This window comes from Amblyomma mixtum, chromosome 7 (genome assembly GCF_055824585.1).
Source record: "Amblyomma mixtum isolate Tamu chromosome 7, ASM5582458v1, whole genome shotgun sequence".
NCBI lineage: Eukaryota > Metazoa > Arthropoda > Arachnida > Ixodida > Ixodidae > Amblyomma > Amblyomma mixtum.
This window is the reverse complement of record NC_143018.1, coordinates 64,646,612-64,672,284: the sequence shown is the minus strand read 5'-3', so window position 1 is coordinate 64,672,284 and position 25,673 is coordinate 64,646,612. Positions and strand designations below refer to the sequence as shown.

The window sequence follows — 25,673 nt, the reverse complement described above, 5'->3', positions numbered from 1 at the left end:
AAAGTAAAGTTGATAAAACCGTTGCAAAGTATAAAAAGACCAACATGTAAGCATCAGTTACGATACAACTGCTCTTAGCTCCAACGCCTACTATTTCATGGTGGTATAGGCACTGCGTAGGCAGCGCTTTTTTTGTTCGTCCTTGTCATGAAGTGAGTGCAAAAACCAGATAGATTTCTCCCGTCCAGTTACGAACAATGAGAAAATCTGCTTAACACAGGATCATCATAACATCATGCCGAAAAACGCTCAGTGCCAATCTTACTGGTGAGCGTGCATGTATAATCGTGGACAGAAGTTTGCGGGATGCGCGTTCGCGGAAAAAAAATTATTGCTCCAGATTCATTTAAAGCACGTTGCTAATGAACAGCGTAGAAGCATGAGACGCCAGACTGGCTCCATGTTATAAACGAATACCAGCTGCCAGACTGGAGAGGCGACTCTGAAGTAATTTTCCCCCCAAGTCTGCGTCCTACAAACTTTTGAGAATTAGTGTAGAGAAAGTCCTTCCTTGAAAACCGCAAAACTCGCCGCCGTGATTTTATTGGCTCAGCAATGGCCACATGCTGAGTGCAACCAGTACCGCTCTTTTCCCTTAGCCCATCCGCCCTCCGTCCCAGTGACAAAAATTCCCCACAAATTTGATCGTCTTTTGGGGCCTATGGAATATCAGTGCTCATAAAAATGCAAAGAGCAAACACAAATGAGATATTCTGCAAGGTGAAAAAAGTGGCGCTGTAAGCGGGATATGTTTACGATCATCAAGAATGATGAAAATAAAACCATAATATTACATATCCTGGCAACAGCTGAAAGAAAATAGAAGAGAAAGAGGTATCAAAAGTCAACAATGCAGACATTACAATTAAGCACAAATCTGTGGCCCTTAACGTACGACGACGACTTCCGCAAAGCTTTAATTACCTTGCTGGCTTGCAGTGACGGAAGAAAAGGTCGTACTTCTTGTGTACAGAGTGCTGAATACTTTAAACAGAAGGATACAATTGTTAAGCAATGAGAGAACGCAGTAAGCTATAGCTATCTTTAGAACAGGATACACTAACAAGCCGTTATCGGGAGCGACTATTCAGAATGTTTGTTCCTAAGGTAGGCATAGAAAACTGTTCCGTCCGGTGCAGTGATAATGTCGACACTTAGGTGAGATGTTTTGGCAAGGCGGATGAAAATTATATTTTCATAATTTCTGGCTGTTTGTAGTGGTGGGGTAAGCGTATGCTGTGGGGGAAAAATACGTTTATTACATTAACAATGCTGTGTGTTCTTCGCAAGAGCCTTTTTTGTAGACTTACAAGTTTTTGGAGATTAGTTTATGCTAACATACCTTATCAAGATTAGAGTTATGTAGTTGCGACATGAAAAGAGATCTAGATGGGAGTAGCTTAATTCGAGGTAGAAGGATGTGATTACCTCAACACGAGAGGCAAGTGACGTGGGCAACTTCCAAGGTAGAGTACCGTATATTTTCGTCCCAGAGTAATTTCCTGGTAAAATACACTCCAAGCGCTTTGAATGTAGTGACAACTTCAGTGTAATTTCAGTTGAAACAAATTACTCGGGTCGTATTTAGTATTTCAGCTTCTAGATGTAAAAACCTTACTTTTTATCTTTATTTAATCTAGCGCTTTGCAGAGACTTTGCAGTGGCAAGCATCGAGAGCATTTAGTGCGCCTCAACAACTGTTTTTCATGACCGTCTCTACTGCACAATTGCGCTGCATCATCAGAACATCTGATCAAAAACAGTATTCCTTTTTTATACCCATGATATAATTATTAAATAAACGTAAAAAGGCCCTAAAATGCTCCTCCGTGGTACGCCGCACGTGACTTGCATAATTGGTGAAAAAAAACCATTGGTCTCTACATATTGATGACGCTGCGAGAGATCAGAACGTATAAGGGCTAAGGTGGTGCCTTAAACTCCTTACTTAGAGATTCTGGATAAAAGAACAACGTGACTTATAGAGCTGCATATGGGGCCAAAGCCAAGAAATGAAGAAAAATGCCAGAAATGAATTTCGTCCCTCAAAGTTACGCATTATGCATTATTTTTGGGGCAGAAGCGCCGCCTCAGCTGAAAGTTAATTTCTAAAGCCATGCTGAGATGTGATAACGTTACGTAGATCAGAAACGTGGACCGTGTGAATATCGTTTTCAAGAACTTTAGGGGAGTCACTCAAAAACGTTTTTTTTTTTCACCACTGCAATAACCTTCCTAGTCTACATCTTGTTGAGGAAAGCACCTGATACAAAGATTAAAGATATGGACAATTATAGGAGAAATGGCATCGACAACATACTGGACCGGCAGTTCTTGTGTACTATTCACAACACATGAAGAGCTGCAGTCAAGGCAACGAAAAACGGTAATGATATCCTTTAGAGTTACAGAGTAAAGAAAGACGCTGAAACCTTTGCCAGCTCAATTAATTGTGACGTCCGTTTACTAGCCAGGGCTGGTGCGATACTTGGATGCGAGGAGACGTCGACGGCGAATAATTGAATCAATACTGACCTACCACATTTTTCTAGCGCTTCTGACGCGGGCGGTAACTTTTCGGGGCATCTTTTGTCAATGAGCATCGGCATTTCTCAAATCACCAGGCAGAACTCAGGTGTTACTGCAAGTACAGCCAATATACGGCATTCTACTGTACTTAAGTTGCCATGCAGCCAAGGATGGGGGTGGTTGCAAGGCATGCTCAGATTTTCCTTTTAATGTTTGTTATGTGTTCGGTGTAGAGAAGAACATGTTGCAAAGTAAAAGTTACGTACGGTATAACGTCTTGCCGATTGTACTTTATAAATCAGGCAACATGTATGCAAAAAAAAACGCCGGCTTACAAATAAATGCACGTGGTACCTTTTTCTTATAGTCTCAATCAGACGTTCGTAGCTCGACGTTACTGAAAGTGCCAGTGAATAGTACAAATCAAAGTAAATTGTCAGGGTTAGCCTGTAAGTGAATGTCGAATCAGAGTTGTTAGTACACTTTTTATTGGCGTCTGTACACTCATTTTCCGGCGTTTTGAAAACGCACAAGCTGTGAATGGAGCAAAGAGCACGCAGTGAAAAAGCAAGCAATTCAACTAAGGCATTGTTTGGCCTTGTTTTTGTAACCTGCTCAAAGTGCTAATGAAATCATTTTAACGAGGGTTCAGTCAGCACACTCTCATGCTCGTTTGCGTTTAGTTATTTGCGTGATGCTGAACTCTGCCTTGATTACTGCGGGAAAGATTTCATGGCAACAATTCTTCCTTGCAGCTAACAAGCAATACGACTCTACGAAGACGATCTACGAACGCTATGAAGCGGAGACTTCCAACTTATCAAATGCCAGGAAGCAATGCGAAATATACCGCGGACAAACCTTTGCACAGAGAAAACTGAAATATAACTCAAACATTGCCATAACTGGCTCTGGAACCCGTTGCGGTGGCTCAGCGGTGAATGATTTATACTGCTGAGTCCTAGGACGCGAGCTTAGTTCCAGACGCGGCGGCCCCATTTCACTGGGAGCGAGACGCATAAGAGAACCTTCTGTTGTGCGATATGAGCGCACGTTAAAAAGCCGAGGTGGTCAAAGATTACGGGGGGCACCTGAAAATATTTCCGTGCATTAAAAGTGATAGCATTAATTTTTTAAATCATATTTTTCCTTCCTTTGTAATTTATTTTAAGGGGCTTAGGGGAAAGGACTTGACTTAAAGATCTTTAGGTAGAATGCCTTTAGAGTAAAAACTTATAGGTCGAAGGCAGCTGTGGTCAGTGCCTTTAGGGGAAATTAGTGTTGGCGTAAAGGCCTTTAGGTCTTAGGGTGCTTTCGCATTCCCAGCACTAAGGACCTTGGTTAAATTTCCCGCACCTTCGGAAGAAATTTATATCTTTTTATGTTGACACCTTGGATAATTTTCTGAGACTTTCCTGCATGCCGAACCCGAGGTTTCTTTACATACGTCCGGCCACATGATACTATACCCTATTGACCAAAAAGGTGGTCAACGTTCGGTGAACCCTTGCCACAGAAGTCGAAAAATAAAGTTTTCACCATAGCCGCTGCATTCCATTTCGCACGCCGTCAAGTAGACATTTTCCAATGAGAGTTGGCGCACATAAGCCGGCCCAGCACTTTGATCCACAATCCGGTTTCTCATTTGGACGCCAGGTCACCAGGGTTACCCAGGGAACGAGACCGCCAACTCGGCCGCCCGCGCACTCACTAGCCGGGTCCCCGACGTAGACCCTCGCGATCGCAGCCAGGACACCTGTCCTCTTTTAACATTCAAAGATATATCCGCTCATTACCGGGACTCGCACCGTCAGTACCCGGCTACTCTCAAGGGGCTAGAAAAAGCGGGCGAAAGAATACTTCTCAGACTCTATACCAACACTCTACTGTGCCCGGCAGGAAAACATTTCGATCATTCCTTCCTGGCCTCTGCTCTTTCTGTGGGAAGGTGGCTCATACCTTCCATATGGTGTGGGAATGCCAGCAAAATCCCTCTCTTCCAAACCTAACCCATTCCCCTACTCGAAAGGACTGGGAGGCGGCCCTGCTCGGCTCCCTGGAACTAACGGCACAACAAGCCCTGCTTCAGCTAGCTTGTGCGGCGGTCCAGACCAATGGGGTCCCTGAATAAGGGACTCCAACTAGTATTGTAAGGGGAGCGGCCCACTAGAGGCTGCTTCTCTGTCAACATCTCTGTAAATATTATTAAAAACTTTCATCATCATTGTCGCTTTCTCGTTTCCTGCCGGAAAAAAGGAAGTCAGCGCGTAGTCAAGGCAGAAATGACACTCACAACAATATTCATTTTCGAACGCATTTAAAGATGAAAGGACGGTGATACGATTAGGATCATGTAGGCCAGTACTGAATTACGTCGGAGCTCGAATAACGCGTCAGGCGCTGATTTTCGCTTGCGCAGAGCACGTTGGTGTCACCTTGAGTGTGCCGTCTGGGTTAGAAGTAACAGATACACCCTCCAAGTTCCGGCCAGTGCCCTCTGCGTGGGGGCGCCACCTGACACAACACTTCTGGTGTCGGTACCGGCGCTGTGGGCCCGATTCGATAGCAGAAGCGCTTTGTCGAGTGGCGCCCCCACACACAGTGGCCCGAGTCGGAACTTACAGGGAGGTCTCTTACTTTTGCCCACGGTGGTACATGCTTTCTCGGCTCACTAGTTCTGTGGTTATTCACCACCGTGCCAGCTACAGGCCAAACTCGCCTAGTCTAATATGCGGCATAAGAGTGCAACGCCCTACGACATTGCAAATGTCGGGGAGCCGAGGAGACAACTAGGGGATAGGCTCTTTTTTTTTCTAAGATTTAGTGGTAGCAAGAGAAAGGGCAGCTGAAAAACGACAAGAGGGAAATCCAGATAGGGTGACTGAGTGGTGCCGCGCGTAGCTGGGCGCGAGGGGAAAACAGGTTGAAGAAAGTGAGTGCGTAAGATCACAGAGAAAAAATAGCGCCTTCCGAGAAAAGGGCGCGGTCGGGACAAATGCGACTATATGAGACTTGAAGGGGTGAAACAAGCGGCAGGATTTCGGATTGATTGGCAAATGCGTCATAGGTAAATGACAAGACGATAAGAGGAAAGGAAGTGACGACGCGAAGCTGTCAAACATTTAACGCACAACATTGCTTGTGTTTGCTGTAGGGTTTCGGCGCATAATTTCGGTCCTTTATCTCCCGCGCCTCATTATCTTGGAAACAGGAATCAAACGCAATCTTGTTTCCTTCTTTTCACTTTGCTGTAATCTAGTTATACTGTAACCGTAGTCACGATTTGTTCAGTTCCGTGAAGGATGGATATCAATTACAATGCAATAAAGAGTCAGAACGGTTGTTGCGCGTGCGCAGATGAGCGGTGTCCGTGTCCTATGTCCGTTGCCTTCGGTAGTCTTCCAAATCTGTGCCCAGCAAAGTTCTAGATGCCATCATTTTAGTGGATACGCCCACCGAAAGACACTCAGCACCGGCCCAGTCGACACTATTACCCCTGCTTGTGGCATCAGCAAGTTTTTGTTAGACGCTTGCATGCGGCAGACATTAGTCGGACAAAGGCTCGGGAACGAAGCGGCTTATACCAGCAAAGGTTAAAGGTAAGCCTCATTCTGTGAGCAATTTTGATTTAGGAATATATTTGTTACCGTCGAAGCTGTTAGTGTGGTATTCGGGACTACGAAGACGCTGTTTACGTATGCACTTCACGTGTTCATGGCTGCCACTGGAAAACCAAAGTAAAGCGTTAGGCTACGACGATGGGACAGCTTTTGCTGCTGCAGACGTTGCTGTTGTCGCCCCGGCCGTTCTTTCTCTTCCGTCACGAAGCATTGGCACCTTGACCAGTGGGCTATATTTGGATGTAAAACAGATGTGCACTGCAAGTAAAAAAAAAATCAGGGGGCACTTTGGCTCTCTTAAGCGCTTAAGTGCGCCTTTCCTGGCGCACGGTTTGGCATTGACTGTGAGACTGTTTGGGCTGTACTAGTGCTAGTACACTCCCACCACACATTACAACTACACACTTTGACTGCCAACTTTGACTGCTTCTTTAGCACGACTCTCTCTCTCTGCTTCGATGAGTTCTGTTGTATCCATGGCTCTGTTCGCAGTAATAATATGTAATAAGGTATGTAATGAGGTCCCCCACGGACGCCTTACGTCCCTTGTCTGAGCGGACGACAACTATTTTTTTTATTAGTTGTCGTCTGCTCCAAAAGGAGGCGTTAGCCATCCATGGGTGACCTTATTACTTCGAATCCGCGCACTCTGACGTCATAACCATTTCGACCAACCGAAAAGCGCGACACCTCTGCTGACAACCTTCCGTCGACAACGATGAGGCATTAAAGTCTTTCGCCTTAATGCCGTTGGGAGGTCAAACCCAACTACAAAAATCGGAGGTTTGACGCGGGACGCTTCGCGTACCTAGGCAGCTTGGACCGAAATGCTTCGCTGCTGCATCTGGATCCGGAGCGTACAGCATCTAGGCCTACGTTCAGGTATGCGCGATGTAGACAAGCTTCCGCGAACGGCGCTGCTCACTTCAGAGCAGATCGAAAGATGAGGCCCTCACCGTAGCGCTTGGGGCGGTTATCTTCAGCAGGTTCAGCAGGCCTTAGTCTCACTGCATTGAAGTTCTTGCGCATGGCACAGCTGAAGCTTTTTATCTTCTTCGATCCTTTTTTTCTAACGGCGGGTCTCTGTGGCATTTTGCGCGTTTTTTTGGTGCTCACATAGTCTAATCATACAATGACGTTCATCGCAGAGCCTAATGCATTCACATAGTCGACTAAATCAGCAGCATATAACTAGCAACGGCAGTTATGTACTGATCCTGAGCATAAATGCCTGCAGCAAAACACCTTTGAGAACATATTTCTCGATGACAATTACGTCTGCGGTGTAAACGATGCGGCACGCAGGAAAACGTTCACATTATAGATTATTGCACACTACTATGTAGCACATCTTCCGAAAGCTGAGCTCAGCGACCCGTGATTTTGGAGCCGCGTATAATACATTACATTTGTAAAAAAATCTGTTTCATACGTCTTTTCAGATGCCCTTTATATCCTTTTTGTGCTCTTACCTGTACGCGCTTCCGTTTCTCGAAACATGGCCGTTGCGCTAAACAAAACTTTCATATCATTTATCCGTCTGTTTAATTATCTGCTATGCTGGAGAACCAAAGGTATCTTCTGTGAGCGCAGGTTGTTCGGAACCTGCAGGGTTCGTCAACTGCTTCGATTGTGGTCGCTCAGTACCAGATACTTCCGGAAACATTTTGCCTTGCGACCTCAGTACCGTGGGCCCGCTTTAGAAGCGGAACTTACACTTCTTTTAAATGAAGAACAAGAAGTATTGAAGCCTATTATCATGACCTGAGCCACGACTGAAAAGCATTGGGGGGACGAAACTGCACTTTCTATGCAGGCAGTATCAAGCAGTACGAGCCCTAACAGCTTGTACAGGTAGCATTAAGGTACAGAACTCTTTGTATCATCATAGGGGCGTAATGAGCTAATTTCTGGCCCCCAAAAAATGCTGGATAGGTGGGGGTGAGGTCACGCTGTGATGACGTCACTGAGCTTTACGTTAATCGACGAATGCATGCAAATCAAAGAATGTCTACCGTTAAGTGACGCACGTGTCTTATATCTTCGTTTTGCAGCCTTAGTTTACATTCAGAAAATGCCGAAAACAGCTAACGACATCCGCTGTCGTTGAATGGCTGCTTAAGGAAACCAGGATGTAATCTTGTGCTTCCTTTATGTTTCAACAACCGTTGTAAATGACTCAACACAGACTAAAAAAGTGCGGTAGGAAATGCAGATTTCCGATTTCTCATCTATCATCTCGCTTCCTTGTATCACTTTTTATGCACGTCAATTCGGGTCTGAGCGTACCTTAGAGCTATACGTAGCGCTCATGGGAGTTTTCGGCGTTGTGAATCTTCGTTACGCCTTCATTTTTTTCGACTTGATTTGCAGAGCATGGCAACGGCACAAAAGGACAGACGCCTTGGTGTCGTCACTGACAAATACATAAGCACACTCCAGGGATTGTGCACGATGACCAAAGCCACCAATAAGGATGTCACCGACATGTTCAACGAATTAGGCCGCACTCTCGGTATGGGATCATCGATTGATTCTGCCTCGTCATCGTCGTCCCGTGGTCCCAAGGGTCGTCGTCGTGGCTCCGGTAAGCGCAGTACTTTCAAATAGCGAAATGGCATCCAGCCTGTTCTTATGGAGGTATGAGTGGAGCTCGAAGTAATTGATTTTGCTGTAGCCTTTGAAACATATATGAAGGGTCGCCGCTGTGGTTCAGTGGTTATGGCACTCTGCTGCGGACCCGAAAGACGCGGGTTCGATCCCGGCCGCGGTGGTCGAATTTTGATGGATGCGATGTTCTAGAGGTTCGTGTACTGTGCGATGTCAGTGCACGTTAAAAAAACCTAGGTGGTCGAAATTTCCGGAGCCCTTCACTACGGCGTCCCTGATAGCCTGAGTCACTCTAGGACGTTAAATCCCCATAAACCAAACGAAACAAAACTTATATGAAGGACCGCACAAGAAGCTATGCAGAGGAAAGTGAGAGGGGCCACGTTAGGAGAGAGTGATGCATTGTGCACTTCAGAAGCGGAGCTGTTAATTTTATCCCATATGAAATCAAGAAGAGGCCATGAACATGAGCGTTACATTGAATAGACAAACAAGGAACCGGCTGCGGCATCACAGGAGATTCGATACCAAGCGAGGAAACCGGCAGCTGCAGCTACAAACATCTTGGAATAGAGGTGAGATCAGGGAACATGTTTTAATAGAGTAATTCTTGCTGGAACAGCACATGACTAACTAGAAATGAGACGTAGAGGCGTTTTCCCTGCAGTGGTTTTAACCTGATAAATGCTCAAATTAGTAGTTCCAGGTGCAGTTGTTTGCAGGTATCGTGATTTGGACTGCAGGGACTGCGCGTACGTTATTGCGCTGTCCATCCTCGAACGGAATAACTAGTTTTATGCAAAAACTCTGAGACGTCATGAAGAGAAAGACACGTAGACACTCACTCTTGCGGCACATTAACGTTGTCTGGGTGAAAAGGATGAGAGGTATTTAAAAGAGGGACACTCCGATGCTACCTGTGGAACGCAGGTGATCAGTGTGCAAGCGACGATGCCGTTTTTTTTTTTCATTTCTCAACTGAGATAAGGATTGTGCAGTGAGAGCCAGTACACGAACGTCATCACTCTCACTTCAGCCCCGCAAGACCAATAAATATTTCTTGATGTGAGGTCACTTACACTTATCAAGGTGACGCTGAAGTATTGATGAAAGAAGGGTGGTCATAATGATGTTTTCCCACCTGCTTTGTTGCAGAATCAAGCGTTCGTTAAGCATTTATTCTCCGCAGGTCAAGATAGAGGTTATCATATTGATTCTGATGTGTTACACCGCGCGCTATTGTAGCTGCCAGAGTAGTAGCATTGTCGAGGGAAGAAAGGTTCCAAATACGAGAGTGTTTATTTATGGTGCTCGCTTGCTGACCCGAAAGACGCGGGTTCGATCTCGGTCGCATTGATCGCATTTAGATGGAGGCGAAATGCTAGAGTCCCGTGTGCTGCGCAATGCCACTGCCAATTAAAAAGTCCATGTGGTAGGTACTACGGCGTCCCTCATAGCCTGAGTCGCTTTCGGACGTCTGACCCCAGGAGCCAAACCACGAAATATGAACGTTCTTGAATAATTTAAGCATCAAATACAGATTCTGAACAGTACGTTTGGTGTCCAGAATCTGTCGCTCCATCATGAAGTTATCAGGTTATCTTCCGATTCAAACGAAAGTAAACCGACCTATGGTATTGCGAACAGGGGCTCCTAAACCGAACCCAATCCCTGCCAGTACGTTTCCATATTCCTGCGTAGCGCTTCAAGGTGGCGGCGGGGACCGCGAGAGCTTCGAACGGCCCTGCACGTGGAAACCGGGCGAGAAGCAGTGTTGGCTCGTGTCCGAGCTCGAGCCGTGGAACCGCGTGCTGTGTCGCAACTCCATCGAGCTGTGCGAGCACACGTGGGGCGAAATGACGCTGGAGGGATCCACCTGGCCCGAGAGCAGCATCCCGGACGGCCGCGACATTCTCCGAGCGTCCCTACTCATGCACTTGCTTCTGCGGCAGCACAGGCGAGCAGTGCACGTGACCTACCTGGGCAGGTCGTGCCCGTCATGTGTTGCTTTCTTTCGATGTTTTAGACTGGCACAGATTGTTATTATTGTAAATGTATCTGTCAACGCTATGCTTATTTAGGCATTATTTCCACACGTGTTTTGACACGAAATAGATTCAGTGATTTGGTGCAGGTTAGCTCGCACTGCCACACTGCTACAGTCAGACTTGCAGCGAATTCGTGAGCACAAGCATGAATCACGAGGAGCAGGAGGAGGTTACGTGGGATGGAAACGTGAAGTAACAGCCTCGCTTTGACTGGATGCCTGTGTCAGCAGCGGTTTATCTAAGGAGCTTTGTTTTCAGTATTTGTTTTTAGAGGAATTTGAAAGCTACGATTCGGGCGCTTTTCATCATGTTCAGGCTAGAAACAGTTTGTTTTTGTTTTCATAAGAATAATCAAGGGTTAGCGGCCATGAGATAGCGGTCAAAGGTATACACATATTTGAGTCGCTATAGGGTAGTAAATGCCATAGCCACTCGGCCACCGCCGAGGGACAAACTGGTTAGTGCATCCGCGTCGTAAGCAGGGGGTGCTTTGAAGGTGCATCTTATTTTTTCTCTCTCGTTTTTATTTTGTGAAATCAATACACTGTGAGCGCCCGAAAGTGCAGTTTTAACTGTGGTTCCCCGGCAGTGGGCTTAAGGGCGCCGAAGCCAGCGGCGCAAAACTAAGGACAGAGTGTGAACGCCTAACGCTGTAAGTTCTAGGCCACTGTATCTGGTGCCAAGGGGTTAGTGCATCCACCTCGTAGTCGTGTTGTCCTGACAGATGTTGCGCTCCCAGGTGATACTGCATTTTTACCGGCGGGTGTCCGAATGTGGATCCACTGAGGGTGCTCCAGAGGGCGACCTGTAGTGTGCTCCCTCTAAAACGTTATCCGGAACAGGAGGGCAAGCTGCCGGGCTAGTTGGTGATGCATTTTCTGAAGAAGTTAGCGCAGAAAACGGACAAGGGACAGAAAGAAAGGGCACATAAGACATTCACGAGCGCTCGTGAATGTTTTATATGTTCTTTCATCGGTCCCTCGTCCGTATTTCGCGCTAACTTCAGAAAACGTTATTCGGAAGAACCACCCTGCGGTGCAGAAGGGTTCATGGTAGGACTACGATGCTACAGGTGCGTGACCCATGTTGTGATGCACCATACCACCACGTTCTTCGAGATGCCTATCTTATGGCATGCCCTGCAGAATGAAGGAGCGGGAGTCGGCTTCGTCGAGTTCACAGGTGCACGGATCCACGAATCCACCGCGGTGAGCTGTACTGCTGTGTCTGCCGACTGTTGCAGCATAGAGTTATTGTCATGCTTCAACCAGCTGGGAACAGCCCATACGTTAACACTATATTATAAAACTAATTTTCACGCGGACGGAGGTCCAGAGACCTCAACACGTTTTTACGTTGAAAGCTGTTTTACGGAGCTTCCATTGTAGCACAGCATAGCTCGTGCAACACCCGAGCCAACGCGTGGCCTAAGCAAGCACTAGGGAGAAGCAGGTGGTGGGAGTGCAGTCGCGAAGCCTAAGTTGTGGAGAATTCCGATCGGAGATCTGAAGCGCTCCAACAACTCGAGCGCCTTAATCCGGCAAACCGTACTCGCACAAATTAGTGTTTCGAGCACTTGTGGCCCAGCCGTAGCAAACCGGTGACGCTCGGTGACGTCTGCTACGGGACGGTAGATAGTGAAGTGCTGTAAAGAAGCGCACCAAAAACGAGCATTCGACGCAATCACTCCCGGTCAAATCCGCTTGTTTAGCTGGAGCCATCCTGACTGCTCCACGGTGCCTTCTTGGCTCGGCGAGCTTTCCCAATTTGCCTTGGGAACACGCGATTCCGATCGGTCCTTGGTATAGTCTTGCTGTGAAAATAACAGGAAACGTTGATCAGTGAAGTGCGCCGAATCTGTGATTAGAATTCTCCATGCAAGGATCAGCTAGTAGCGCCACGCACAGAATCAAGTCGCAGCCATGATAGCAGCAGCGCGCTACATATTACGGACAATACAAAGCAAAGAGATACAAAAAGTGCTCGCTCTTTGTGGCGTCTCTCCGTTTTGTTCTGTCCGTAAAAAGTTAAGCTCTGGCTACTACAACGAACAGTCCGCCGCGGCAGTTCAGTGGTTATGGCACTCGGCTGCTGACCCAAAACACGGGAGTGCGACCCCAGCCGCGGCAGAGGCGAAATCCTAGAGGCCCATGTACTGTGCGATGTCAGTGCACCTTAAAGAACACCAGGGGGTTGAAATTTCTGGAGGCCTCCAATACGACGCTCCTCATAGCCTGAGTCGCTTTAGAACGTTAGACCCCCTTAAACCCATAAATTACAATGAACAACCAAATACAGGGCCCACGCACTTTTAGTGGCCAAAGCTGTTTTAGAAAGACAGGCGCCGAGCGCCATTTGTAATCCTGCTAGTGGTATGGTTGATGAAACTCTCACCCACCGCAGCGCTCAGCAGCGTCAGGTCATCGTAGCTGCACTGAAGGCACTACCGTTTGCGCTACCAATCATGAATCTTATCGGGTCGAGAACCAGACTGAGCATCGGCGGCTTACAAACACTTCCTGAAGCAGCGCGAAACAGGGTGCAGGAAAATGTCTTTCGCCGGAAATTAGCGCGCCGCGCCACGAAGCTTAGCAGTGGATGACTCTTTTTTTCTCACTCTCTCGTGTTCCCTCTTCAAGCAGAAGCAGCCGATCGATGTGCTCACGTGGTCCCACTCGGTGATCTGCCTTCCAGTCCTCCACACACTGCATATATTGCGCGTTGTCTTTAACGAGGACGTGGCGCATACTTTGGGCAACTACCTCTTACGGACCATGACTCTCAAGTGCATCGTCTTGAACTTCGTGGAGGTAAAGCGCCCAACATGCAGTCATTTAATTTGTATATGTGTAAGCGTCTGCTATTCTGCAATACATAGACTTCGGTAAGGAACTAGCGCACTGGTTTCGCTCGATTTGTTTTTTTGTTGCTTTGAAGTCTTGAGAGGACTTCCTCAGGGCAAAAGCTTGGCGTTGTTATACGCAATTTATGCACTATGGTCGGAAGAACTAGATACTCGGACGCTTAGTAAACAAATGCGCTTAGTAGATAAATGCGCTTAGTAGACAAATGCTCTTAGTAGAAAAATGCTCTTAGTAGACAAATGCTCTTAGTAGACAAATGCGCTTAGTAGACAAATGCGCTTAGTAGACAAATGCGCTTAGTAGACAAATGCGCTTAGTAGACAAATGCGCTTAGTAGACAAATGCGCTTAGTAGACAAATGCGCTTAGTAGACAAAAGCTCTTAGTAGGCGCTTAATAGACAATGGCGCTTAGGAAACAAGTGCGCATATACCCGTAGACAAAAGTATATTTGCGGTTTCTGAATGCAAAAATGGCTCTATAGCTTTCTATAGACTCCAAAGAACGGTGGAACACCCAAGCAGGCGCTGCCCTGCCCTTTGAACTGAAAGAAGAGCACGTGAGACTGCCTCAAGATTGCGATGCTAAAAAAAAAAGTTACAAGAATAAAGGCGATAAGTTATTACCCAGAGGTACTTCTAATCCTGTCGTAAGTCAGGCGAGATGAATGCAAACTTTCTGCGTTCCCAGCAGCTGTGTGTTTCCTGTGTCTATTTCGCGTGCGTTGCCTGAAAATATAAAGGCCTTATGCATTGTTCACACGGACTCAATGCTTCTGCAGGCTAAAGATAAGGATGCTGCTGCGTTCCTGGACTATTTGGCTCAAAACAGGACAGTTACGACCCTCGAGCTGACGGAACAATTCGTGATGGCACGGGAGGGCGAAGCTCTCGCGCATGTCCTCCGAAACCACGTCGTTCTTGAAAGCCTGGAGGTAAGGAGCCCGGCAGGATTTGTTGATGTGCACTGACGATTTTCATCTACGACGGGGCACTGATTGGCGCTAGGTATGCAGCTACCCCCTTCAACACTGCAACCTCAAAAGTCCCATCAGTGCTCAGTATTCTATGCATGCATGAAATCCATGGTTGGAACTAAAACATTGTAATCTCACTTTTTGCAGATCACTGAAGATAATTTATACATATAGGCACCCATAAGGCGTATGCAAACCTTTAGTTTTTGTAAATTTCCCCCGGTTTTCTGTTAGTGTCATCCATCACAAACGCCAATTCATGTCTTCACTAATATGTGTTGTCACGAAACCTAAGATTTTGTGTTGTTTCACCGCGGAATTTGTTTAATCTATAACCATCATTCTGTGTTTATTTGTATTTTATATTCTGCTGTCATTATGTATACCGTTTCAACATAAGGAAAACCTGTATATGTATTGAAGCTGCCCACTGCGAATTTCAGACGGGAGACGAGGCCTTGTCAGGCTCCACGCCTTTTGCCTTGTCTTCCACTTTCAGTTCAAAGAAAATAAAATGTTTCTCTCTCCTTCTATCTCATTTTGAGTAACTTTTACAACTAATTTTTTTTCTCCGTCATTTCCTCCCGTCGTTTTAAAAGTCACTAGTTGGCGCGACAAAAAAGAGGTATCATGCAACTTGCTGTGATGACGTTACCCGCTAAAGAACGAAAAGTATTCATAGGCGGATGAGTAGGCTGCCAGGGGAGAGCGAATCGTGATATGGTGCTGTCAGAACGAGTAAAGCCATACCGAAGAAGGAGAGCGAGTATTGAAAAGGTAGAGCATGGGCAGATCTCACTTCGGCGTCATGGTCAGTGAGGTTAATTGCACTACTGAACCGGTATCACTCTCATCTCTCCACTTAGCTGTGTCCTACGCCAGCCGAAACTGTCATGTCCCGCTATTTTCCAATCTCAGATCACTTTCTGTGCTTTGAGCACCATTTTTCACATTGGTGTATAAACCCGATTGCCCAATATCGAAAGGATTAACTGGAGCACACTGTTTCTCTCCAAACCTGTTTACTCATCTTCTCTTACTTGTGTCGGTTCTAAAATGCACATGGCTCCCATCCTTTCACCTCAAATTGCCCATATATCATTTGCCATTCCACATCTGTAAGGACATTGTCAATAATCTAAAAACTTTCTTGGTAGCTTCAATGGACCCATAGACAGACGAGTGCCTGCAGGATCGGTCTGTTAGGAAGAGGTGTTGCCAGGCGTAAATTGAAGGCATTATAAGCACGAAATTTAATTGTAAGCAATAATTATAGGCATTATAAGCAAGAATTTTTTAAGCAAGAAGAAATTTAATTTCATCCCTTAACTTCATGCATCTTTAAACAAATATATCTAGATTAATTATTGCTGTGCGAACTACACAGTGCACCAGTGGATCTCGAACATTAAGCTTTAGATACAAATTAATTTTTTTTGAAGCTTGGGCAAAGGTGTCCAAAAAGAAACGTCCGTTATTTTTTTCGTCGAACAATGTTCAATAAAAAGCGAAATTTCCAAAGAATGCAGCCGCATGCAAGCAGAATATTGCATTTGAATGTAATCTTTTTCAAATTGTACGGCTTTGCGCCACCGATGAGCAAGGGCACGCCTGCCTGCCTTCTACCGGACTTTTTACTTATGGTGCAGCCATGTCTTTGAGACGCGAACGGCGGTCTCGTCGTCTTGAAATGTGGATCCGCGAAGCCGATCTTCCCAATACGCCTCCTGCATTTATTTCTTCATTCTGGCGGCAGATCGCTGGCACGCAACAGCACACTCCCTCAGCCGTGCTGCGGGCTGCGGTACAGAGCTCCAGCCTCAAGTCCCTCATGGTGCGCTTCTTCGCCATCCTCGCCGAGGACGTCGAGGCCATGGCCGCCGCCTTGACGCGGCTTCCGCCTTCGTACGCGAGTGTAACCCACGCCGATGTGTCGCCACCGCCTAAACCCACCAGCTGCCTGGAAAGCCTCGAATTCTTCGGTAGCGCATCGTGCGAACCCCGTCTGCAGCGGGCTTATGCCGCGCTTATCGGAGGCAAGAACTTCACGTTATCCTCTCCACACGATTCATAAAATGGTTCATCATCATCGTCATCAGCCTAACTACGCCCAATGCAAGACAAAGGCCTCTCCCATGTCTGTCCAATTAACCCTGTCCTTTGCCAGCTGCCGGCACCGTATCTCCGCAAAATTGTCAATCTCATCCGCCAACTCAACTTTCTGCCGCCCCCTGCTACGCTTGCCTTCTCTTGGAATCCACGCCGCTACCCTTAAGAAGCAGCGGTTACCTTGCCTTCGCATTACGTGCCCTGCCCAAGACCATTTCTTCCTTTTGATTTCCACCAGGATGTAAATAACCGGCGTTGGTTCCCTCACCCACTCTGCTATATTTCTGTATCTTAACATTACACATATCATTTTTCTTTCCGTGGCTGACTGCATTGTCCTTAATTTAAGCTTAATCCTTTTCGTCAGCCTCCATATGGCAGGTTCCCTCAGAGCATGAATGGAGGCTTACTAATATTCCCGGAGAGAAAAGTATACAACTTCATGAAAAGGTTGACGCAGCCCACAAGGAAAAGGTATATAGGGTACGAATTTGCGACAAAACCAGCAGAAAGGAGTGAGTAGTACTCTCATTGCTTTTTTCTTTTTCATTTGTTCCCATTCTTTTCATTTGTTCCTTTTCAGTTACAAGATAGTTAGCGTATACCGCTGGGGCTTAAAGGACCGGCAATTGAATTTCATGCATTAGATTTTTTTACGGCGGAACGGAGAACTTAATAAGGTGCTGTATTCCGCAATGGTTTTGTTAGAAACGCTGTAGAAGATTTTAAAGCTGAGCTCTTAGGTGCACGTTCCTGCGATCCGCGTCGCTGTCGGCGTAGTCGGCGTAACACGCCACGTGACAGGTGGTGTTTCGCACTGCTACTACTTGCCAGTGTTAGAACGGAGGAATTGACAATTGACAAGGTGCCTGCCACGGGAAGATCGCGTAGGGTGGCTAGCAGCGTAACACGCCACTTTCCAGCTGTGGCAGGTGGCGTGAAAATAAGTGAAGTGTTGCGCTCAAATCTTGCATTAGCGCCCATCCTAATGGTCTTTCCATTTTCTTGCTGGATTTCTTTGATCAGTTGGTGCCCCTGTTTTTATGCACCCCGATGCTAGACTCCACGATCAGTGAGCGCGGATGGAGACTGCACGCCGGCAGAAGTGATGTACTCGAAACTAACACTAATCACCCCAGCCAGGCAGTTATCACAGTTTTAGTGACGTCCATATGAGCACCCGCATCGATTGCAGTTACGACACGGCGGGTATTGATCTACGTGAGTTACACGACGTCCGCGTTCTTGTCCTCTCAAGAGGCCACACCAACGCATCTGTTCTTGAGATAAAAATCTTTAAAGGCTAAAAAAAAAACCACCCATTGTGTCAATCCTCTTTTATGCTCTGTTTCTTTGTCTCCGCTTTTTCATTAATTTCCTAAGTTTTATGTGCCTAAACTCTAACGGTGCTGCGACTCCTAATTATGGAGTTAGCAGTTTTGCAGTCAGGTAAATAAACCTTACGTTCCCCGGGTCAGGAGCAGTTTTCCAAAGACTTGTCTCAAGTTGCGCGCCAACACCAAAGGACGGCATATCCTACAGCCAGCTATGACCGTCCCTGTCTGTCCGCGCAGGCGTCCTGGTGGAGCTCAGAATCTTCTTGTGCGGCCTGAACGAGGTGTTCGCTACCAACGCGGCATCCCAGCTTCGGCGCGACTCTCGTTTGCGGGTGCTCGACGTTAGGAGTAACGAAATCCCCATCTCGTCCATCTGCTCCCTGGTCGGTGCGCTCCAAGTGAGTGGGATACATCGCTGTTATTTTGATGCTTAGTATCTAGGTGCACGACTCTTAGCGCATTTGCGTTGGATGTCCGCTGTACAGTAAAGAACCATTGCCAAATAACTGAAGCAGTCTTCAGTGTCTAACAACCGTGAAAACCATGGAAGGAACCTCCAATAATGCTATTTAGAAAGCCAGCGAAAAGGATGCATTCACAAGGAGGAGAAGTACACTGGAAAACGCTGGAAACACAACTGAAAATTCTTTACTTGGTGGATCGCCAACATCAGAACAGGGCGCACATGCGCGAGAGCACCACAAACGCTATCAAAACAGCAAACACAAAGCTGATTAAGCGAGCGAAGATTGCATGTGGCAACCTATGTCCCATTCATGAAAGTGTACTCTTTTGCCGTGAACCTAACAGAGCTGTCGCTGACGCATTCAGTTCCTAAGTGCTTGATTTTAAAAGCTTCTAAGATTTCTCTTTCTATCTGTGTTTTGCCGCGGCCGATGATTTTGACATTATGTAACAGAGGGGTGCAGTCTTTGCAGTGATTGCAATGTCTTGGAAGATTTGCTGTGTTGCCTGGCTGCAGCGAAGTGCGGTGCTGCCTCATACGGTCGTTGACGCATTGACCCGTTTGACCTATGTAGGCCTTGCCACAGGACAGTGGAAGCGAGTAAACAACATCGGTTGTGTATTTGCTGAACATGCTCTGGTGTTTAACATTACATTTCTTTTTTTGTGCTAATTTTTGAGATACTTGAACAAAGCGACGACAGTTTGGTGGGCGCAAAAAAGACTACCTTAACACCGTATTTCAGGGCTACCTTTTTAACGTTATGTGAGACTTTATGCAGGTATGGCATTACAGCAATTCTGGATTCTTCACTAGGCATTTCATCTCTTTTGTACTGTGACTTAAATTTACTGGTCAAGGTCTCAGCAATAGAAACGACGACGTCCTCCGGATAGCCCGCGGACTTCAAGCGGTCAAGTTGTGCTAAGAAACTCTTTTGCATATTGTGTGTACAAGACCTGCGCACAGCATTACCGAGGCAAAGGTTTGCAATGCCTCTCTTCACAAGTTTGGAATGTGAGGAGGAGTAGGGCAGCAGGCTTTTCTTGGTCCGTGGAGAGTAGCTCCAGCAAGCATGGCTTTCTTCAGAGAAGGTGAGAGTCAAATCTAAAAACCTAATTGAGTCATCAAGGGGCACTTCATGAGTAAAATTCAAATCAGGACAGGTATCGGTAAGAATCCAGACCTGCTGCAATGCCATACCTGCATAAAGTCTCCCATAACGTTAAAAAGGTAGCCATGAAATACGGTGTTAAGGTAGTCTTTTCTGCGCCCACCTAACTGTCGTCGCTTTGTTCACGTATCTCAAAAATTAGCACAAAAAAGAAATGTAATGTTAAACACCGAGCATGTTCACCAAATGCAACACCGATGTTGTTTACTCGCTCCCAGTGTCCTGTGGCAAGGCCTACATAGGTCAAACGGGTCAATGCGTCAACGACCGTATGAGGCAGCACCGCACTTCGCTGCAGCCAGGCAACACAGCAAATCTTCCAAGACATTGCAACCACTGCAAAGACTGCACCCCTCTGTTCCATAATGTCAAAGTCATCGGCAGCGGCAAAGCACAGATAGAACGAGAAATCTTAGAAGCTTTTAAAATCAAGCAGTAAGGAACTGAATGCGTCAGCGACATCTCTGTTAGGTTCACGGCAAAAGAGTACACTTTCATGAATGGGACATAGGTTGCCACATGCAATCTTCGCTCGCTTAATCAGTTTTGTGTTTGCTGTTTCGATAGCGTTTGTGGTGCTCTCGCGCATGTGCGCCCTGTTCTGATGTTGGCGATCCACCCAGTAAAGAATTTTCAGTTGTGTTTCCAGCGTTTTCCTGTGTACTTCTTCTCCTTGTGAATGCGTCCTTTTCGCTGGTTTTCTACGTACCATGCACCAACTGGCCCAACAAGCTACGCTTCTTCAATACTCCAATAATGCGCTTTGATACCTACTGATAGGAAAGCGCAACCGTCGAAATGGCTTGTACTGTGCACCAGCAGGTCTTTTGTATTTGCCTGAGCCCGCACAGGCGACTTTTCATGAGTGACATTATGGAACAGCCTTCTCGCACTCCAGCCACTCTGTACTTCGGGCACCTGTATAGAACTTCCGAACGCGTGTATGCCAGTGTGAGTATTTTCCGTGCGGAGTGTTCAGAACAGATCTAAAAAGGTCGCGCTATGACGCTAAGACGACGAGTAATATTGCCACGTATCATTGTAGTGTTTGCTCGTTCACGCTCAAGGTTGCAGGAAAGGGCTGTTATCCTTTTTATTCGTGATGCGAGAAGCGACCAGCCTAATCACGATTGATCCCATCCATGAAAGGCCGCATCTAGGTTTTTCCAGATTACTGTAGATGATCTTGTCCTGCTATCTGGAAGTTTCGTTGCCGGCTTTCAACTGAGCGATGCCGCGAGCGGCGGACATTCGTAGTTCGACGACTGACGAGCACGGTTGTTGCTTACGCCGCCGCCGAGTGATTCAGTTCTTTTGTGGGCGCAAGTCAGCCGAAATAAAGAGCTTCGTTTGCAAGCCTTGTTGCTGTCTTTCTGACTGCTGGATTGCCGTCACTACAACGTGACATCTGGTGGAGCTGCTGGGTAGCCTTCTATGTTCCGGACAACCCCTACAAGTCGTGACGCCAGCCCTCAGAGTCATTCACCGCAGGACCTGAGTCCAGTTCACCGCGCAAGCCGACGTCTGCAAGGGGACACACCTGAGTTCGGGATTCTGCCGGACCCTACCCGGAAGCGAAAACCAGTAGCAACGTCCACCATGACCTTGCCCAGACGACAACTCCAATCATTCTTCAGCAGCCCCGGGTGCCACCAACCTTCGACGCTTCGCCTGGCGCCGACCCCGAAGAATGGCTGGAACAGTTCGAACGTGTGGCTGTCTTTAACAACTGGGACGATACAATGAAAATTAGGTACGTCTTCTTCGCCTTGGAGGGACCAGAAAGAATCTGGTTTGAGAATGAGGAAGCGAGCCTTATGGATTGGGAAACCTCCAAGGAGCAGCTTCTCAAGACCTTCACAAACGTCGTGAGAAAGGAGAGAGCCCAGCAACTGCTACAGTCTCGCATACAACACCCAAACGAGACCGTTGCAGTGTACACTGAGGAGATGAAGCGTCTCTTCCGGCGTATCGACTCGAGCATGAAGGAAGATGAAAAGGTCAAGCTGCTTATGCGAGGAGTTAAAGAAGAACTCTCTGCGGGCCTCGTACGGAACCCACCCAAAACCGTCGCGGAATTCGTCGAAGAGGCATCCACCATGGAAAAAACTCTTGATGCCCGAGCCCGCCAGTATGACCGCCAGCAGCGCGTTTTCTCATCGAGCTGTCTGGGCCCCGCTAACAACGATAACCTGCGGGAGGTTATACGCCAAGTTGTGCGAGAAGAGCTCGGACGATTGCTGCCAACGGGAACACAGCCGCAGCTTACATCACTCACTGACGTAATCCGGAACGAGGTTCAACAGGCCTTGGGTGTTACGCCGACAACCACGCAGCCTCTGCAGCCTCCAGCCATGACTTACGTCGCAGCTTTGCGCCGTCCTGCACCTCGACGACGGGACCCAAGCCCCTATCGCCCTGAGCCAGCTGCGTTGGACCGCCGCCCTCTCGCCCCAATCCGCCCGTCCTACGAGCGTCGCACACAACCGAGGAAATGCGACGAGTGGAGAACTCCCGACCAGCGCCGCCCACTATGCTTCCACTGTGGCGAAGCCGGCCATTCTCCGGTATTGCCCATACAGAAGAATGGGCATCCGAGGGTTCTCTTACGACGCCCCACGACCCCGACCCGGCCAGCGACCAGTCGAAATCGAAGTTTTTGCGTCGGGAAGAATGCTCATCGCCGAGCCGCCTATCACGTTCCCCGTCGCCATCGTCACCACGCTTTGTATCTCCTAACCGAGGTTACGCCGTGCGTGGACGCTCCCCCAGCCCCCGAAGGTTAAACTGAATAAAGCAGCCTCTGGAGGTGAGGTTGCTTCTAAGCGCAATGACAAAGATCCTCCATCGACGAGTACTCAAGACCATGCCTCAACTACGACGACAACACCGACGACGACGACACCGACGACGACGACACCGACGACGACGACACCGACGACGACGACACCGACGACGACGACACCGACGACGACGACACCGACGACGACGACACCGACGACGACGACACCGACGACGACGACACCGACGACGACGACACCGACGACGACGACACCGACGACGACGACACCGACGACGACGACACCGACGACGAAAACACCGACGACGAAAACAACGACGACGACGACACTGGCGACGACGACGCGGCGAGACTTGAAGCTTTTACCGCTGCCCAGTGAAGTAACGTCGGAGTACGCCCACCGCAGCCTCACTACTCCACGAAGCCGAGATCGGACACCGAAGACAACGTACAATACGAGAACGCGAACAAGTGATCTTGAAGTTACGGTCGACGGTCACGCGGTTACTGCCTTGGTCGACACGGGAGCTGACTACTCAGTCATGAGCGGGCCTCTCGCTGTCCGACTCAGGAAAGTGACAACAGGGGATGGCCCGCTGATCCGCACCGCAGGTGGTAACCTGATTCGCCGTCAGGACGCTGCACCGCGAGAGTTACTGTAAATGGGAGAACCTATGCTGCAACCTTCCTGATCCTACAGCAATGCTCGCGAGACGTCATTTTGGGAATGGACTACCTGAATGAACATCGGGCGATCATCGACCTTCGATCTAAGTCGATCAAGCTTTCCACGGAGAACGCCATTCCTGCTGCGACGAGCGAAACTTATCACGTTGCCTTAAACGTCCTCGACGAAGCATTGAGCGTGCCGCCCCGATCAAGTGTCCTCGCCTGCATAGGTACTGGAGACATCGAAACTGCCGAAGGCGTCATCGAGGGGAACACCCAGCTACTCCTGGATCTAGGACTGGCCGTCGCAAGGGGAGTCGCCCAAATCCGAAATGGCCAAGCCCAGGTGTTGCTAACCCACTTCATGGAAGAATACCGGCATCTAAACAGAGGTACGACGATCGCTTTCCTCGACGAGCTGGCAGACATCAGAGACAAATTTGCCCTCCCCGTCCAACCCGTAGAACCATCTGATCAACGCCATCAACCGACGTTTGATATCAACCCAGCATTACCACGGAGCAGACAAGACCAAATACGCAGTCTTCTTCAAAAGTACAGCGATTGCTTCTCATCAGCATCGAATGTGCGACGAACCCGGCTTGCCAAGCACCGCATTTTCAGAGACGAACACGCCCAACCACTGCGACAGAGCCCCTACCGCGTATCGTCGCTAGAACGCCAAGCTATCCGCAAGCAAGTTGAGGAAATGCTTCGTGACCACGTCATTCAGCCATCGAGGAGCCCGTGGGCAGCACCAGTCGTCCTAGTGAAAAAGAGAGACGGCACCCTTCGCTTTTGCGTCGATTACCGCCGCCTGAACAGCATTACGAAGAAGGATGTCTACCCCCTCCCCCGCATCGACGATACACTGGACCGGCTGTGCAACGCTAAGTACTTCTCATCGATGGACCTGAAGAACGGCTACTGGCAAATTGAAGTCGACGAAAGAGATCGCGAAAAGACGGCGTTCATCACACCACACGCACTCTTCGAGTTCAAGGTGATGCCATTCGGCCTCTGCTCTGCCCCAGCAACGTTCCAGCGAGTAATGAATACGGTGCTCGCAGGCTTGAAGTGGCAAATTTGTCTAGTCTACTTAGATGACGTTGTTGTCTTCTCCACAAGCTTTGAAGACCACTTCAGAAGGCTTCGGACAGTGCTGGAAACAATCAAGTCTTCAGGCCTAACACTGAAACCAGAGAAGTGCCACTTCGCCTACGAGGAGCTGCTGTTCCTTGGTAACGTCGTAGGCAAGGATGGAGTTCGCCCAGACCATCAGAAGACAGCTGCGATCACAGAGTTTCCACAGCCTAATGACAAGAAAGCTATACGCAGATTTCTTGGATTGTGCGCTTATTACCGGCGATTCGTCAAGAACTTTTCGCGCATCGCTGAGCCTTTGACCCAGCGTACGAAGGCGGACGTGCCTTTTAAATGGGAAATGCCGCAAGAGGAAGCTTTCAAAGAGCTAAAGCGCCGCTTACAGTCCCCTCCTGTGCTCGGGCACTTTAATGAAAACGCCGAAACCGAACTCCATACCAATGCAAGCAGTGTGGGCTTAGGAGCGGTGCTCGTTCAGAAAAATGGTGGAGAGGAAAATGTTATCGCGTACGCTAGCCGTGCACTGTCGAAAGCAGAAGCCAACTATTCGACGGCCGAGAAAGAATGTCTCGCCATTATTTGGGCCACGTCGAAATTTCGCCCCTACCTGTACGGACGACTATTCAAGGTTGTGAGCGATCACCATGCTCTGTGCTGGCTAGCCAATTTGAAAGATCCCTCCGGCCGCATTGCTCGTTGGAGCCTGCGTCTTCAGGAATTCGACGTAACTGTAGTCTACAAATCTGGCCGCAAGCATTCCGACGCAGACTGCTTGTCGCGAGCCCCCGTCGACGCAGCACCGGAAGAGGAAGACGGCGACGCTTTCTTAGGACCGTTAAGCGCCAGCAGTTTTGCGCAGCAGCAGCGCTCGGATCCTGAGTTGCAAAGCCTAGTTGATTATCTGAAAGGCAAGACCGCATCGCCACCCCGAGGGTTCAAGCGCCAACTGTCGTCCTTCGTCCTTCACAATAATGTCCTCCTGAAGAAGAACTTCGCGCCCAACAGGACAGTGCATCTTCTTGTCGTGCCCAAAAGTCTCAGGCAAGAAATTATGCCGGCATATCATGATGAGCCGACTGCAGGGCATCTCGGGATTGCTCGCACGTTGCACCGTATACAGGAGAAGTACTATTGGCCGCGGCTAGCTACCGACGTTTCCCATTACGTGAAAACGTGCCGTTAGTGTCAGAGACACAAAACGCCTCCAACTAGACCAGCCGGACTCCTGAACCCCATACCACCGCCAACTAAGCCCTTTCAGCAAATGGGGATGCACCTCCTCGGCCCCTTTTCGACTTCCTCATCAGGTAACAAGTGGATCATCGTGGCCACGAACTACATGACCCACTACGCCGAAGCAAAAGCGTT

At 48.2% G+C, this 25,673-nt stretch overlaps 1 protein-coding gene across 1 annotated transcript in view; it reads left to right on the top strand.

The window, feature by feature from the left end:
- Positions 1-8,603: 8,603 nt before the first annotated feature.
- Positions 8,604-25,673, top strand: part of LOC149336310 (uncharacterized) — a 31,915-nt gene continuing 14,845 nt past the window's right edge. The window contains exons 1-8 of the mRNA XM_089554117.1: positions 8,604-8,736; positions 10,461-10,716; positions 11,880-12,015; positions 13,447-13,617; positions 14,452-14,604; positions 16,403-16,695; positions 17,951-17,976; positions 18,330-18,490. Coding sequence (XP_089410243.1) covers positions 8,604-8,736; positions 10,461-10,716; positions 11,880-12,015; positions 13,447-13,617; positions 14,452-14,604; positions 16,403-16,695; positions 17,951-17,976; positions 18,330-18,490 — 1,329 coding nt within the window. The remainder of the gene's footprint in view (positions 8,737-10,460; positions 10,717-11,879; positions 12,016-13,446; positions 13,618-14,451; positions 14,605-16,402; positions 16,696-17,950; positions 17,977-18,329; positions 18,491-25,673) is intronic.